Source organism: Oncorhynchus clarkii, chromosome 10 (assembly GCF_045791955.1).
Source record: "Oncorhynchus clarkii lewisi isolate Uvic-CL-2024 chromosome 10, UVic_Ocla_1.0, whole genome shotgun sequence".
Lineage (NCBI taxonomy): Eukaryota > Metazoa > Chordata > Actinopteri > Salmoniformes > Salmonidae > Oncorhynchus > Oncorhynchus clarkii.
Genome location: NC_092156.1, coordinates 36,612,960 through 36,630,419, shown reverse-complemented (window position 1 = coordinate 36,630,419; position 17,460 = coordinate 36,612,960). Strand labels below are relative to the sequence as shown.

The 17,460-nt window shown below is 44.2% G+C and overlaps 1 protein-coding gene across 1 annotated transcript; it reads right to left on the bottom strand.

Moving 5' to 3' along the window:
- Nucleotides 1–8,293: 8,293 nt before the first annotated feature.
- LOC139419536 (cyclic nucleotide-gated cation channel-like) lies at nt 8,294–11,466 on the bottom strand. The gene is made up of 6 exons (XM_071169500.1): nt 11,360–11,466; nt 10,985–11,104; nt 10,575–10,751; nt 10,230–10,337; nt 9,959–10,065; nt 8,294–9,780 (listed from the first exon to the last, which is right to left on the bottom strand). Exons 1-6 carry the CDS (start codon nt 11,464–11,466, stop codon nt 8,294–8,296), a joined length of 2,106 nt encoding a protein of 701 aa, XP_071025601.1.
- Between the last annotated feature and the right edge of the window lie 5,994 nt (nt 11,467–17,460).

Genomic DNA, 17,460 nt, shown 5'->3' with positions numbered 1-17,460 from the left:
CAAATTAGTTTTTACTTACACTTGTATGTTGGCTCCATACTGACGTTGAGGTTTTAATTTTTCACTGACCTTTTTTAGTGGATGTACAATCATCGCAAAATGAATTATGGGGAGTTTTAGGCCCCGAAGTGAACATAATTGCAAACTCGACTAAAAACAAGGGTTGAGGGGCTTACGTTGCAAACTTCCCTTGCTTAGCTAATCATTTGGACCGCCCTCCAAGATGGTGTGAGGATTCCCCCAAGGACATAAGGTGAGGGTAAGGGGATGTGGATGTGTCTTTTATCAGACCCAAACCATTCACATGCTTGCCAACCAGATGTAATGATGAGTCAATGTACAATGTCCTAAGCGCAATCAAGCAAACACCATCTCTTCCTTCCTAATCTGACTTTTGAATCTTGGTCCACCGACCTTTCTTTGGAGGGCATATAAATGCCGGCCCTTGGGCTCAGAGTCCTATCTTTTCTGACACACATCTAGCAAAATGGCTCTGATCTTATGTTTGGCCTTACTTCTACATAGTGGAAGATTAATATAAATTATATCTAGTTTTAAAGCTCTTTTGGCTATCTGGTCTACAATTTCATTCCCTTCCACACCTGAATGGGCTGGTCATGGCTCACATCAACACCATTATCCCAGAAACCCTAGACCCAGAAACCTTCGACCCATTCAATTTGCATACTGCCCCAACAGATCCACAGATGCAATCTCTATTGCACTCCACACTGCCCTTTCACACCTGGACAAAAGGAACACCTATGTGCGAATGCTATTCATTGACTACAGCTCAGTGTTCAACACCATAGTGCCCTTAAAGCTCATCACTAAGCTAAGGACCCTGGGACTTAACACCTCCCTCTGCAACTGGATTCTGGACTTCCTGACTGACCACCCCCCAGGTGATAAGAGTAGGTAACAACACATCCGCCATGCTGATCCTCAACACGGGGGCCCCACAGGGGTGCGTGCTCAGTCCCATCCTGTACTCCCTGTTCAATCATGACTGCATGGCCAAGCACGACTCCAACACCATCCTTAGGCTTGCTGACGACACAACAGTGGTAGGGCTGATCACAGATAACGACGAGACAGCCTATAGGGAGGAGGTCAGAGACCTGACCGTATGGTGCAAGGACAACAACCTCTCCCTCAACGTGATCAAGACAAAGGAGATAATTGTGGACTACAGGAAAAGGAGGACCGAGCACGCCCCCATTCTCATCGACAGGATTTTAGTGGAACGTGTTGAGAGCTTCAAGTTGGCGTTCACATCACCAACAAACTAACATGGTCCAAGCACACCAAGATAGTCGTGAAGAGGGCACAACAAAATATATTCCCCCTCAGGAGACTGGAAATATTTGGAATGGGTCCTCAGATCCTCAAAAGGATTTATACAGCTGCACCATCGAGAGCATCCTGACAGGTTGTATAACTGCCTGGTTTGGCAACTGCTCAGCCTCCGACCGCAAGGCACTACAGAGGGTAGTGCGTACTGCCCAGTACATCACTGGGGCCATGATGGCAGGTGTCAGAGGAAGGCCCTAGAAAGTGTCAAAGACATCAGCCACCCTAGTCATAGACTGTTTTCTCTGCTACCGCACAGCAAGCGGTACCGGAGCGCCAAGTGTAGGTTCAAAACGCTTCTAAACAGTTTCTACCCACAAGCCATAAGACTCCTGAACATCTAATCAAATGTCTACCCAGACTATTTGCATTCTCCCCCTCTTTTACACTGCTGCTACTCTCTTTTATTATCCATGCATAGTCACTTTAATAACTCTACCTACATGTACATATTACCTCAATTATCTCAACTAACCGGTGACCCTGCACATTGACTCTCTACCAGTACCCCCTGTATATAGCCATGCTATTGTTATTTTACTGGTGCTCTTTATTTGTTACTTTTATTTATTTTCTTTTTTTTAGGTATTTTTCTTAAAATTGCATTGTTGGTTAAGGGCTTGTAAGTAAGCATTTCACTGTAAGGTCTACACCTGTTGTATTCAGCGCATGTGATTTTGATCCAGCAGAATCTCACTACTACACCCAGTCTATCAATTCTCCATAATAACATTAATACCTCCAATAGTAGGTCACTCCTATTATATATACCAGATGATACACTATTTAATACAGACAGAGAATCTGAGCATACTATAATTCTAACAGGTTGTACGTCCCCCAGTCACTGGAGGGCAACTATTATCGCCAACAGTTCAACTGAGTATACTGACAGTTCATTTGTTAGTCTTCTACATATCTGCACATCAAATTCAGGAACGTAAATGACTGCTCCTGTGTGCCCACTCTGGGTCCTTCGATCCATCTGTGAAAAGAGGTTAAAAAAAAGCATAAAAACTTCTACCAATGGAATTGTCAACCAGTTTCCCTATATCACTGACTTCAGACCAATACTCACTCTCACTGTATTACATTACCCCTCATACACCAGTAGGAGTCACTGTTTAGGCAGGAATTGTTGGACTGCGGCTTCAGATTTGATTTAAATATAGGTATCTCTTTATTTAGGTTGATGGCATGACATTGAAACAATGACGTTGAATCAACATACCATTTTATTATCAACTTTGAAACAAGGTAAAAAATATATTTTTTAATCAAATATGAAATTCAACATAATTTAAACCACCCAATTGAATATAGGATGAAAAACAGACATTGATTAAATAGTAAGAATATGCAAAAATTTCAACATCTAAAATATGATGAAAATGTGACCTGGATCTGGTGTTGCATGTTCAAACGTATTTACAACACCACATTAAATTCATTTAGTTGCAATTTCCATGTCGATTCTATGTGAGATTTTTAACCATTCTGAGAGGAATATTCAACACAATTTCCACGTATAGATAGTTTTGATGATTATGTTGAAATTAGATTGATGTAACAACCTGTTAGTCTGGTTAAGTCGGGGCGGCAGGGTAGCCTAGTGGTTAGAGTGTTGGACTAGTAACCCGAAAAGTTGCAAGTTTAAATCCCCCGAGCTGACAAGGTCTGTCGTTCTGCCCCTGAACAGGCAGTTAACCCACTGTTCCTAGGCTGTCATTGAAAATAAGAATTTGTTCTTAACTGACTTGCCTAGTTAAATAAAGGTTAAATAAAGTCATTGTATTTAAGTTTTACCATAATTTCGATGTTTGCAATGCTGGTTGAATTGAAATGAAAACAGTACTGGTTGATTACTTTTTGCAAATTCAGATGTTTCAAACATAGATTCAACGGCACAATACGCTGACAAATTATGTTGAAACAACGTTGATTCAACCAGATTGTGTCCAGTGGGTTATGAGTAACCTTAGAGTAAGCCCTGTTGGGCTACAAACATTTTAATTCACATTAGAACACATATGCCATGAATTAGTTAAATGTGTTCAAAGACTTGGTAGGTCATACAACTATTAGCTGTAAAGACAATATCTCATGATTACTAAACACATTACAGGCCACAGTATGGTAATCAAATTGTGTCAAAATACCAAATGTTTTCAGGGTATACAACAAATCTCCAAGACCATGAAATACACCAGATACTGTTCTAGGGACTGCTGATTGCTCTGTTGTTGGCCCACTTCATCATTAGGTAAGAGTTATATGAGGTTGGTTGAGGGCACTCTCCAGGATCTGTCTTACCCTCTGTGCTGCTTATCTGTTCTCATGTAACCTACCTTCGGGGTTAAGAATGTGGAAAATGACTGCATGTGACTTGTGTGTATAGGCCTGCAACTCATTGCTCTACCCTATATTCGTATTATTATTATTCTGCTTAAAGAACACTACATCTTATCTTGGCATTGAACTCAAAGGAAACACTTGATATTCACTGTTATGTTTGTTACATACTGTCACGACTTCCACCGAAGTCGGCTCCTCTTCTTGTTCGGGCAGCGTTCGGCATCACCGGCTTTCTAGCCATCGCCACTCCATTTTTCATATATCCATTTGTCTTGTTTTCATACACACCTGGTTTTCATTTCCCCAATCAATTTAATTGTATTTAACCCTCTGTTTCCCATCATGTTTTGTGTGTAATTGTTTTGTGTGTAATTGCGCTTTACTTTATTGTTCCGTTTTTTTGAGCGCGTTTGTTTTGTTGTGCTCCTGGTTTAGAACTATAGTAAAGTGAACTTAATTTATCATACTCTGCTTGCCTGCACCTGACTTCGCCTTTATACACACCTTGACCGAATTACACACCGAGAATATGGAGTCAGCAAGAACAGGTACCCCGGTTAGAGGAGTCCAGGAACGAGTCCAGGAACATTCGGCCATGCTACATCCTCTTGGTGCCATGATGGGTCGCCTTGTCCAGACCATGGACCACTGGGAGAGACAGGAGGTCTCTCCAGTGCCTCGACCAGCACAACCAGGGTTGTCTCCACCCGTTCCATCCGGAGGGAATTCTGGGGGGATGCATCTCTCCCTTCCCAGGGAGTATGATGGAACGGCAGCACAGTGCCAGGGATTCTTGCTACAACTGGACCTCTACCTGGCCACTGTGCACCCAGATCCCTTGGGAGGGGAGAGAGTGGCCGCTCTGTCTCCTGCCTCACAGGAAGAGCGCTGGAGTGGGCAAACGCCGTTTGGAGAGAAGGCTCCAGACCACTTTCACCCGTCGATTCAGGGCCGTCTTCGACCATCCACCTGAGGGCAGAGCGGCGGGGGAGAGGCTCTTTCATTTGAGGCAGGGGACGAGGAGCGCCCAGGACTTCGCTCTTGAATTCCGAATCTTGGCCGCTGGAACGGTCTGGAACGACAGAGCATTCATTGACCACTATAGATGCAGCCTACGAGAGGACGTCCGACGTGAGCTGGCCTGCAGGGATGCCACCATTACCTTTGACCAACTGGTGGATTTGTCCATCCGGTTGGATAACCTTCTGGTCACCCGAGGACGTCCAGAGGGGGCTCTGTTGGTTCCATCATCCAGTAACCCCGCTCCGGTGCCCATGGAGTTAGGAGGTGCGGCGCATAGGGAGACGGGAGGAGGAGCCATCACGTGCGCCATCTGTGGCCGTAGAGGAAACACTGCCGGTCAGTGCCGTGTTGGTTCCTCTGGAAGTCGAGGCAACAGGCAGGGCACTCTGGCATCACCCCAGGTGAGTTTGCACCACACTCATCCAGAGTCCTCTGTTGATCAACTATTTGTGCCTGTTTGTTTTCCCTACATTGCCAGCATGAGGCGCTCGACAATTCAGTCGCAGCTGGGAATTTTATCGACAGAGCATTAGCCATTCGGTTAGGGATCCCCATAGTTAGACCTTTCCCGGTACACGCTCTAGATAGTCGACCATTAGGATCCGGGCTAATCAGCGAGGCCACCATCTCCTTGGCCATGGTTATGCAGGGGAATCATGAGGAGAGAATCAGTCTCTTTCTCATTGATCGAACAGCCTTATCTCAGGTTTTCACCCCGAAAGTAACGGGCAGGTAGAGAGAGTCAACCAGGATGTGGGCAGGTTTCTGCGGTCCTATTGCCAGGACCGGCTGGGGGAGTGGGCGGCATTCGTGCCCTGGGCCGAGATGGCACAGAACTCGCTTTGCCACTCCTCCACTAACCTCTCCCCCTGTCAGTGTGTATTGGGGTACCAGCCGGTTCTGGCACCATGGCATCAGGATCAGACCGATACTCCTGCGGTGGATGACTGGTTTGGGCGCTCGGAGGAGACATGGGAGGCCGTTCGTGTCCATCTCCAGCGAGCCGCGCGTCGTCAGAAAACAAGCGCGGACTGTCACCGCAGTGAGACCCCTGTGTTCGCACCGGGGGACCGGGTCTGGCTCTCGACCCGTAACCTGCCCCTCCGCCTGCCCTGCAGGAAGCTGGGTCCACGGTTTGTGGGGCCATTTAAAGTCCTGAGGAGGGTGAACGAAGTACGTTACAGATTACAACTACTCTCTTATTATTGTATTAACCTCTCGTTCCATGTGTCTCTCCTCAGGCCGGTGGTGGCTGGTCCGCTCCAGGAATCTGAGGTGCGGGAGGTCTCTCCACCCCCCGGGAGGTCCCTCCGCCCCGGCATACATCGTTCGTTCCATCCTGGATTCGAGGCGTCCTGGATTCAGTACCTCGTGGAGTGGGAGGGGTACGGACCGGAGGAGAGGTGCTGGGTTCCGGTTGCAGATATTTTGGATCCCGAACTACTGCGGGAGTTTCACCGTCGCCGGTCGGATCGCCCTGCACCTCGTCCTCCGGGTCGTCCTCGAGGCCGGTGTAGGAGCCGCGCGTCAAGGGGGGGTACTGTCACGACTTCCACCGAAGTCGGCTCCTCGCCTTGTTCGTTCGGAGATCGACGTCACCGGCTTTCTAGCCATCGCCGCTTCATTTTTCATATATCCATTTGTCTTGTTTTCATACACACCTGGTTTTCATTTCCCCAATCAATCTAATTGTATTTAACCCTCTGTTTCCCATCATGTTTTGTGTGTAATTGTTTTGTGTGTAATTGTGCTTTACTTTATTGTTCCGTTTTTTGAGCGCGTTTGTTTTGTTGTGCTCCTGGTTTAGAACTATAGTAAAGTGAACTTAATTTATCATACTCTGCTCGCCTGCACCTGACTTCGCCTTTATACACACCTTGACACATACAGTGCCTTCAGAAAGTGTTCATACACATTGACTTATTCCACATTTTGTTGTGTTACAGCCTGAATTCAAAATAGATTAAATAGTTTTTTTCTCTCAATGATCTGCACACAATACCACATAATGACAAAGTGAAAACATGTTTTTAGAATATTTTGCAAATTTATTGAAAATGAAATGCATAAATATCTAATTTATGTAAGTATTCACACCTTTGGCTGCAATTACAGCTGTGAGTCTTTCTGGGTAAGTCTCTAAGAGGTTTCAACACCTGAATTGTACAATATTTGCACGTTATTCTTTAAAAATTCTTCAAGCTCTGTGAAGTTGGTTGTTTATTGCAAGACATCCGTCTTGCCATAGATTTTCAAGCCAATTTAAATCAGAACTATAACTAGACGACTCAGGAACATTCGATATTGTCTTGGTAAGCAACTCCAGTGTATATTTGGCCTTGTGTTTTAGGTTATTGTCCTGCTAAAATGTGAATTTGTCTCAGTGCCTGTTGAAAAGCAGACTGAACCACCTTTTCCTCTAGGATTTTGCTTGTGCTTGGCTCCATTCTGTTTATTTTTATCCTAAAAAAACTCCCTAGTCCTTGCTGATGACAGACATTACCCATAACATGATGCAGCCACCACCATGATTGAAAATATGAAGAGTGGTACTCAGTGATGTGTTGGATTTGCCCCAAATATAACGCTTTGTATTCAGGACATAAAGTTAATTTGTTTGCCACGTCTTTTGCAGTTTTACATTGGTTTCTTATTGCAAACAGGATGCATGTTTTGGAATTGTTTTATTCTGTACAGGTTTCCTCTTCACTTTGTCATTTAGGTTCGTAATTGTGGCGTAACTACATTGTTGTTGATCCATCCTCAGTTTCTGCCCATCACAGCCATTAAACTCTGTAACTGTTTTAAAGTCACCATTGGCCTCATGGTGAAATCCCTGAGTGGTTTCCTTCCTCTATGGTCAAATGAGTTAGGAAGGACGCCTGTATCTTTGTAGTGACTGGGTGTATTGATACACCATCCAAAGTGTGATTAATACCAACACCATACTCAAAGCAATATGCAATGTCTGTTTTTAATGTTACTTATCTACCAATAGGAGCCCTTCTTTTTGAGGTATTGGAAAACCTCCTTGGTCTTTGTGGATGAATCTATGTTTGAAAAATCACTGCTTGACTGACGGACCTTACAGATAATTGTATGTGTGGGGTACAGAGATGAGGTAGTCATTCAAAAATCATGTTAATCACTATTATTACACACATAGTGAGTCCATGCACATTTTTACTCCTGAACCTATTTAGGCTTGCCATAACAAAGGGGTTGAATACTTACTGACTCAAGACATTTCAGCTTTTCATTTTTAATTGATTTGCAAAATTGCAAAAAAACTATTCCAGTTTGTCATTATGGGGTATTGTGTGTAGTCCAGTTACACAAAATCTGAATGTAATATTCAGGCTGTAACAAAACAAAATATGGAACAGGTCAAGAGGTGTGAATAGTTTCTGAAGGCACTGTACTCTTAATGCAACAGTCATAAAGTTAATATGAAAATTATTTTCTTATTAGGAAGGAAATGTATTGTACATTTGTGCATACCCTTGTGAATTTGAAAGTGCTTAGAAAGTGCTAGGCCTAGAGCCATGGTCTCAGGCAGCTTTCAAGTTTGAACAGTGGATTCAGTCGGCTCATCATTTCCATGGTCACCCTGCTCAACGGTATTGGCAGCGGCCAGAGTGTCTGCCTCAGCCTCAGAAGCTGAGTCTTCGTCAGAGAGGTCTGCGTCTGAGAGGATCCCGCAGCCCGTGTGGCACAGCTGGCGCTCCAGGTTGGTGATGCGCCGCTTCAGTCGCTGCTGTGTGGCCGTGTACTCGCTGAGCAGGCGGGCGAAGCGCGTCTGCAGGGTGTCCAGAGAGGACTCCAGCCTCTCCACCTTCTCCTCAGTGTCCTCTCCACCCAGTCTACCAGCCTCTGCATTCTCATCCAGGAGGCCCTCCTTCATAAGGATCTCCTTCCCCCTCTCCTCCAGCACCTTCTTAGCATCAGGGTACTCGGTCACTGCTTCCATCAGGTCATCCTTAGAGAGGCAGAAGAGGTCAGAATAGCCGATGCTGCGGATATTGGCCGTCCTGCGGTTTCCCATTTTGCTGCCCTGGATGTTGAGGATACTTATCTCCCCAAAGCAGCTGCCGGCGGTGAGGAGGGCGTACTGTGTGACCCCGTCATTTGCCACCACTGCCAGCTTCCCCTCTTTGATGATGTACATCTCCTTCCCTATGTCCCCTTTGCGGCAGATGTAGTCCCCTGGGCTATAGACCTGTGGCCGGAGTTTCAGGACCAGCTCCACCAACAGTCCAGCCTCACAGTCCTGAAAGATACGCACTTTCTTCAGGGTCTCCAGGTGCACATTGATGGCGATCTCAGCCCGCAATTTGTTAGGCAAGTTCTTCAATACCTCCTGCTCATCCACTGCTTTCTTATTAGTCCAGAGGTAGTCAAACCACTTAATGACGCGTGCTTCCAGCTCCTTGCTGACCCGGCGGAAGTGCATGTAGTGTTTGATGGCATCAATACGGGCCTGAAACTCTGCACGTGTGGCATTCATGTTGGAAATCATGGAGCCAACATTACCCACAATCGTGGCAAAGATCAGCACCCCAACGAGGAAGTCAAAGACCACAAAAAGATACTCCTCATCCCGTACAGGTGCAGGCATCTCTCCAATAGTGGTGAGGGTGAGGGTGGACCAGTACAGGCAGTAGACATAGCCCCGGGTTAGGGAGCCATATTCGGGGTTGGAGATGTTGGGGTACACCCAGGTATCAGAGCCAAACCCTAGAGATTTGGAAATAGCAAAGTAGATGCAGGCGTTCCAGTGGATGATGACCAGGATGTAGAGCACCAAGTTGCAGATGCGGAAGATGTTGGGGTAGTTCGTGCGTGTCTCAGTGCGGTCAAAGAACTCAAACATGCGTGGGAAGCGCAGCAGGCGATTGAATCTTAGCTCTGGGGTGTGAATTCCTGTGGATATGTAGGCCAGATCAGTGGGTAGGATGGACACGACATCCAGCTTGAACTGAAATGTGCGGACATAGCTGTCTCTCAGCTTGGAGAGGTCCTTCACCAGCAGACCCTGCTCCAGAAACCCTGTGGTATAAAGAAGGTGTTGCCATTAGCACAAAAATATCTACCCAGGTTATCAATTATCTCTCACATCTCTTTGTTTGGATCAGTAAATAATAAATACGGCTATACATAATATAACAAAAGTGTGTTTAGCCTCAAGCTAGGACCTGGTTTAAGGGTGTATATGATGGTGATGTACCTGTGCGGAGTCGGACACATGTGTCCAGGATGTACAAAGCGTCTGAAAGGTAGTCCAGCACCAACCAGCAGATGTAATTGCTTGTCTGCAGTTTGTCAAAGCATGCCCTACACAAAGAAGAGAAAAAGAGAATACTTAACTCCAGCATCAAACTTCCATCTATCAGTCCAACATTATATTGTTTCATTTTACTGATGAATAAACATCCCCTCTGGTGTTGTGCTATGTGTGGACTGTGGACCAAACAGAAAATGCCTGTGTTCTCAACTACCTAGCCACAATGAGGATCCAGTTGTAGAGCACAGCTATAGCAATAACAAACAGCCAACGGTAGTACATGTCGTCTGATGGGGACACAACGAACACACCCCATTTTCTCCTGAGAAATAAAAGAGAATGGTTCATGTCAAATAAGGTTACACAGCCTTTTTTGTTTCTGCAGGTAGACATGGGTGGGTCTGATCTTCAAGGGCCATGTGTCTGAAAGACTAACCACTGAACATATATCAGCTTTAATAATGATTACATTATTATGATGAAGCTGTAGACTGTATCAAATGGGGTCCATTTAAGGTAGTAAACCGTATTTAGAGAATCATCACAGAGACAGACATACCTAAATCTCCCTTTGGTATTGTTGCCATTGGCATCAGGCTGCGTATTGCTGATGCGACTAGGGGCAGTCCTTAGCTCAGGGCCACGGAAGCGTTCCAAGAAAGAGTCTGGCCGCTCCTCCTCCTCTACAAGGCTCCTGTGTGCCCACTCCCTCAGAATCACCACCAAATTCACTAATCTGAGAGAGAGAAAGAGAGAGAGGAAGAGAGCGAGAGAGAGGGAAGGGAAGGGAGAGAGAGAGACAGAGCTTTTCAGAGATACATGTAAAGAGTAGCAGAGTTTGTGTAAAATAACTGTATTAAGCAGAGTAAATTGGGACAGATTAGCACATGGGTGAGGCCAATTTCAACATCACACTATCTATCAGTTGTGAGCTTTGGAAACTACCATTGCTGAGGTACCAGAATTTACCTAGACAGAGCTCCCCGTCCTTGAAAAGAGTTCCTTGAATTGTTTCCACCATCGAGAGCGGCCACCCGTGCCAGCTCTGAGGATGTGTCATCATTATCATGATCACATTCTGATGGCACTCTAGGAGAAGAGCAGACAGAGGCAGACGCAGAGAAGATGCACTCTTGAGCAGGGGTAGGTATACATTTGGATGCACAAACAATGACCATTTGAGACTCTGATTAGCAGTTGAAAAAGGGAGGCAGGGTCAAATACTGTACATGGTGGTACATTGTGTAAAACAGGAAGAGCTGTATATAAGCATAAAGGATGCATGCAGCAAAGAAATATAATTCTAGAACTAGAACCCTATGCAGGCCTCTCTGTGTAACCCACCTGCTGAGAGTACTCTCAGCTCTCTCCCTCTCTAGCTCCTCCTCCACAGTGGTCTTCACTGAGAGACGATGGGGGGACAAGTCTCTGTCGGCCACCTGGCCTGTCATCTTCAGCTGAAATGAGCTTTCAATTCATACAGAGAAACATTAAGAGTCTTTCCATTCCATCTGATTTGATACGCCCAAAAACTGACCACTACTTGACCATAATTATGAGCTTTTCATACAGTATGTAACTAACATCTGCATGGCACCATGGTATTTAGTCATATAATCATGAAATGTGGCTGGTGTTTTGCCATGGTCAGGGCCGGATTAATGCAGGGACTTAACGGGGCTGAAGCCCTTGGGCCCAGCCCCTTGGGGGGCCCAAGAGGAAGCAAAGTGTTTTTAATAAAATCATTCACTTCGTGGCCAAAAGTTTTGAGAATGACACAAATATTAATTTTCACAAAGTGTCTTTAGATATTTTGTCAGATGTTACTATGGAATACTGAAGTATAATTACAAGCATTTCACAACGGCTTTTATTGATAATTACATGAAGTTGATGCAAAGAGTCAATACTTGCAGTGTCTACCCTTCTTTTTTAAGACCTCTGCAATCCGCCCCTGGCATGCTGCCAATTAACTTCTGGGCCACATCCAGACTGATGGTAGCCCATTCTTGCACAATCAATGCTTGGACTGTGTCAGAATTTGTGAGTTTTTGTTTGTCCACGCAACTCTTGAGGATTGACAACAAGGTCTCAATGGGATTAAGGTCTGGGGAGTTTCCTGGCCATGGACCCAAAATATCGATGTTTTGTTCCCTGAGCCACTTAGTTATCACTTTTGCCTTATGGCAAGGTGCTCCATCATGCTGGAAAATGCATTGTTCATCACCAAGCTGTTCCTGGATGGTTGGGAGAAGTTGCTCTCGGAGGATGTGTTGGTAGTATTCTTTATTCATGGCTGTGTTCTTAGGAAAGATTGTGAGTGAGCCCACTCCCTTGGCTGAGAAGCAACCCTACACATGAATGGTCTCAGGATGCTTTACTGTTGGCATGACACAGGACTGATGGTAGCGCTCACCTTGGCTTCTCCAGACAAGCTTTTTTCCGGATGCCCCAAACAACCGGAAAGGGGATTCATAAGAGGAAATGACTTTACACCAGTCCTCAGCAGTCCAATCCCTGTACCTTTTGCAGAATATCAGTCTGTCCCTGATGTTTTTCCTGGAGAGAAGTGGCTTCTTTGCTGCCCTTCTTGACACCAGGCCATCCTCCAAAAGTCTTCATCTCACTGTTTGTACAGATGCACTCAACCTGCCTGCTGCCATTCCTGAGCAAGCTCTGTACTGGTGGTGCCCCGATCCCGCAGCTAAATCAACTTTAGGAGACGGTACTGGCGCTTGCTGGACTTTCTTGGGTGCCCTGAAGCCTTCTTCACAACAATTGAACCGCTCTCCTTGAAGTTTTTGATGATCTGATAAATGGTTGATTTAGGTGCAATCTTACTGGCAGCAATATCCTTGCATGTGAAGCCCTTTTTGTGCAAAGCAACGATGACGGCACGTGTTTCCTTGCAGGTAACCATGGATGACAGACGAAGAACAATGATTCCAAGCACCACCCTCCTTTTGAAGCTTCCAGTCTGTTATTCAAACTCAATCAGCATGACAGAGTGATCTCCAGCCTTGTCCTCGTCAACACTCACACCTGTGTTAACGAGAGAATCACTGAGATGATGTCAACTGGTCCTTTTGTGGCAGAGCTGAAATGCAGTGGAAATGTTTTTGGGGTATTCAGTTCATTTGCATAGCAATTAATTGCAATTCATCTGATCACTCTTCATAACATTCTGGAGTATATGCAAATTACCATCATACAAACTGAGGCAGCAGACTTTGTGAAAATGTATATTTGGGTCATTCTCAAAACTTTTGGCCACGACTGTACAAAACATTAAGGAAAACATTTCCATGACATAGACTGACCAGGTGAATCTAGGTGAAAGCTATGATGCCTTATTGATGTCACTTGTTAAATCCACTTCAATCAGTGTAGACGAAGGGGAGGAGACAGGTTAAAGAAGGATTTTTAAGCCTTGAGACAATTGAGACATGGATTGTGTATGTGTGCCATTCAGAGGGGGAATGACAAAATATGGGGGGCCAAGGCAAAATATTTAAGTGCCTTTGAATGTTAGTAGGTGCTAGGCACACAGGTTTGTGTCAAGAACTGCAACACTGCAGGATTTTTCACCCTCAACAGTTTCCCGTATTTATCAAGAGTGGTCTACCACCCAAAGGACATCCAAACAACTTGACATAACTGTGGGAAGCATTTGGAGTCAACATGGGCCAGCCAGGCTGTTCTGAGGGCAAAGGAGGGGGGGGGGGGGGTGCAACTCAATCCTAGAAAGTTTCCTTAAAGTGGAATTGACAGCATTTTAGCAACATGAAATCTTATTAAAATCTGATCATATACACCCACAGGAAGAATATGACAAAAACATTTTTTTTACCATTTCTGACAAGCGAGCACTTTGATATGGTCATTTTCAAATGTTCATAAATTCTTAAAATGGTTGGGAATTACGTATACTAAGGCATTTGTGAAAGTTCTATAGCAATATACAGTGGGAAAGTGGCAGTGCGTTTAGACAATTAATAGACACTGCAGTAAATAAAACCGAACAAAAAAAATATGTCTCATCCAGGACCAGAGTCTATGCAGACCTTAGCCAATCAGAGTTACAGTAGGCCTTTATGCAAACAAGCCATTTGCCACACGAGCCTGCCATCATTAATTTGAATTGGACTGTGCTACAAGCAGTAGCACCAGTGCGTCTTTAGATCATTAGAATGCATTTGGCAAAAGCCAAAAAATACACCTGAATGGATTTCTGCAAATATGTAAATACCTTGGGAGTCTTCTTACATTTGGAAACTTTACAGTCCTATTGATCACACAACCATGAATAGGTAGGCTGTATTTCCATATACATCAACAAGATCACCATCTAAAGCTAGCCAGAGTAAGCTGAGCTAAAATCTAACAAAGGAACATTAGATAAACCCTCTCAAACTTTTTCAGCTAGTTGGCCGTAAGTAGCCTGCTCGTCCTTCTGCAGCTTGCCTGCCAATGCATGCTTGTCCCAACCAAGCACCCAAGCTAACTGGCTAAAGTTGGCTAGCTTGCTACCTCCAGACACAGATAAGAACACACCTCACTCTGACCATTTTACTCGCCATAGCAGAGCTGGTTAGGCTGTTTACATGCTATCTAGCGCGTTTGTGACTAACATACTTCTTTGCTGACGTTTACTGATACCTGTCATATTCAGCAGGTGTTGCGTGTTCGTAATTTCATCAGTCATTCTGCACTCTGGCACACTCAGATGAGAGTGCTCTGAAATCATAGTAGATAGCCAGAGTGAATTTGCGAACGCAAGAGATATGCTAACTGTATAACAGTCGTTCAAGTTCAGCATAGCTAGCAAAGCGATTCACATTTCTTGCTAGCTAACCAAATGACACCTGCCTCTCTGGCTGTGTAGCCACCGAAAAACAATATGAGGGAAAAGTCAGTCACTCGCTAACTCCTCCAATGACATGACATCCTCCTACCAACTCACTATCTAGCTAACATTAGGCTCTGTGATTTTAGCTATCTACATAAGTAGATGCGCTAGCCTAATAGCCACGTTATAACTGACTTGTGATAATTTCCCTTGCTAGTTTGATTGTATTGACATTCCTAGCCTCAGTTGCAGTCGGCCATTTTTGTCAGAAATATTTAGTAATTTAAACTGAAACAGTGCATCCCGAATGGAGGCAGCAAACAATGTACCAGGCCAGCTGTGATTTACGTGATAGCAATATCTTTTGGACAACCAACAAATGTATTGGTGAATTATATTAATCATGCATTGAACTGCATCCATCTATTCTGCCAACAATGCCTGGAATGTTAAGTCAAATATAACCTATTTTTAAAGCCTTTAAAATTAGTTGTGTAGCATAAACTGGGAATTTGATATTTTTGACTGATATTGTGATTGTCTGTTTGATTCACATCTGCAAAGTAGTTAAAACGCTATCAGTTCGACTTTAATGTTTTGTACATTCAATGTACACAACATTAAAGCAGTATAAACAGTATACACTCAATGTACAAAACATTAAAACAGTATAAACAGTATACACTGAGCATGGACTCTACAAGGTTTTGAAAGCGTTCCAGAGGGATGCTGGGCCATGTTGACTCTAATGCTTCCTACAGTTGTCAAGTAGCCTGGATGTCCTTTGGGTGGTGGACCATTCTTGATACACACGGGAAACTGTTGAGTTGAAAAACAAAGCAGCGTTGCAGTTCTCGACAGACTCAAACCAGTGCGCCTGGCATCTACTACCATACTCTGTCAAAGGCACTCAAATCTTTTGTCTTGCCCATTCACCCTATGAATGACACAAACACGAATCAATGCCTCAATTTTCTCAAGGCTTAAAAATCCTTATTTAACCTGTCTCCTCCCCTTCATCTACACTGATTGAAGTGGATTTAACAAGTTACATATATAAGGTATCATAGCTTTCACCAAGATTCACCTGGTCAGTCTACGTCATGGAAAGAGTTCTTAATGCTTTGTACACTCAGCATATATTATACAGTTTACACAGTATTATATATATATATATATATATATATATATATATATATATATATATATATATACTGCAACCGCCAACCACAGGCGGATTCAGGAGCCCGCTCTCAGTGAGTGTACAGTAGACAGCCTGCTGCGGTCTGCTGCTGCTCTGCTAATCCTCAGATCGGGAGGAGAGGAGGGAGGGGGCCCACCTGGGTAACTGGGGGGCCCTGTCTTGGTTAATAAAAATACAAAAAATCCACCTGGCCGTGCTGCTGCTCCAGTTTCAACTGACCTGAGCCCTAGGACCATGCCCCAGGACTACCTGACATGATGACTCCTTGCTGTCCCCAGTCCACCTGACCGTGCTGCTGCTCCAGTTTCAACTGTTCTGCCTTATTATTATTCGACCATGCTGGTCATTTATGAACATTTGAACATCTTGGCCATGCTCTGTTATAATCTCCACCCGGCACAGCCAGAAGAGGACTGGCCACCCCACATAGCCTGGTTCCTCTCTAGGTTTCTTCCTAGGTTTTGGCCTTTCTAGGGAGTTTTTCCTAGCCACCGTGCTTCTACACCTGCATTGCTTGCTGTTTGGGGTTTTAGGCTGGGTTTCTGTACAGCACTTTGAGATATCAGCTGATGTACGAAGGGCTATATAAATAAATTTGATTTGATTTGATTTGATGCCAGGAAAATATACCCCACACCATAACATAAACGTTGTATCCCTCATTTACTAAAGTGTTTCCTTTATTTTGTCAGTTGCAGGTTGCCTATTGTTGGGAAGGCCGCAATTTGGGCAGTTTGGACACCAAATATACAGCTTGTTGTGTTGTCGCCGTAGACACACTACCGGTCAGAAGTTTTAGAACACCTACTCATTCAAGGGTTTTCCTTTATTTTTACTATTTTCTACATTGTCGAATAATAGTGAAGACATCAAAACTATGAAATAACACGTATGGAATCATGTAGTAACCAAAAAAGTGTTAAACAAATCAAAATATATTTTATATTTGAGATTCTTCAAGTAGCCACCCTTTGCCTCGATGACAGCTTTGCACACACTTGGCATTCTCTCAACCAGCTTCATGAGGTAGTCACCTGGAATGCATTTCAATTAACAGGTGTGCCTTCTTAAAAGTACATTTGTGGAATTTCTTTCCTTCTTAAAGTGTTTGAGCCAATCAGTTATCCCGTGACAAGGTAGGGGGGTATACAGAAGATCCATGTAAATACATATTATGGCAGGAACAGCTCAAATAAGCAAAGAGAAATGACAGTGCCAAAATAGTCATCATAAAATATATTTGTTTAACACTTTTTTAGTTACTACATGCTTCCATATGTGTTATTTCATAGTTCTACAATGTAGAAAATAGTAAAAATAAGGAAAAACCCTTGAATGAGTAGGTGTTCTAAAACTTTTGACTGGTACTGTATAATCAATAGAAGGGCTTCA

Excerpts from the sequence above, each read along its gene's own strand:
- LOC139419536 (XM_071169500.1), bottom strand. The coding sequence starts at position 11,466 with ATGACAGGCCAGGTGGCCGACAGAGACTTGTCCCCCCATCGTCTCTCA. Across the intron at positions 11,105-11,359 it reads GCTGAGAGTACTCTCAGCAG|AGTGCCATCAGAATGTGATC; the intron begins GTGGGTTACACA and ends CTCTTCTCCTAG. Across the intron at positions 10,338-10,574 it reads AATACCAAAGGGAGATTTAG|GAGAAAATGGGGTGTGTTCG; the intron begins GTATGTCTGTCT and ends TTTATTTCTCAG.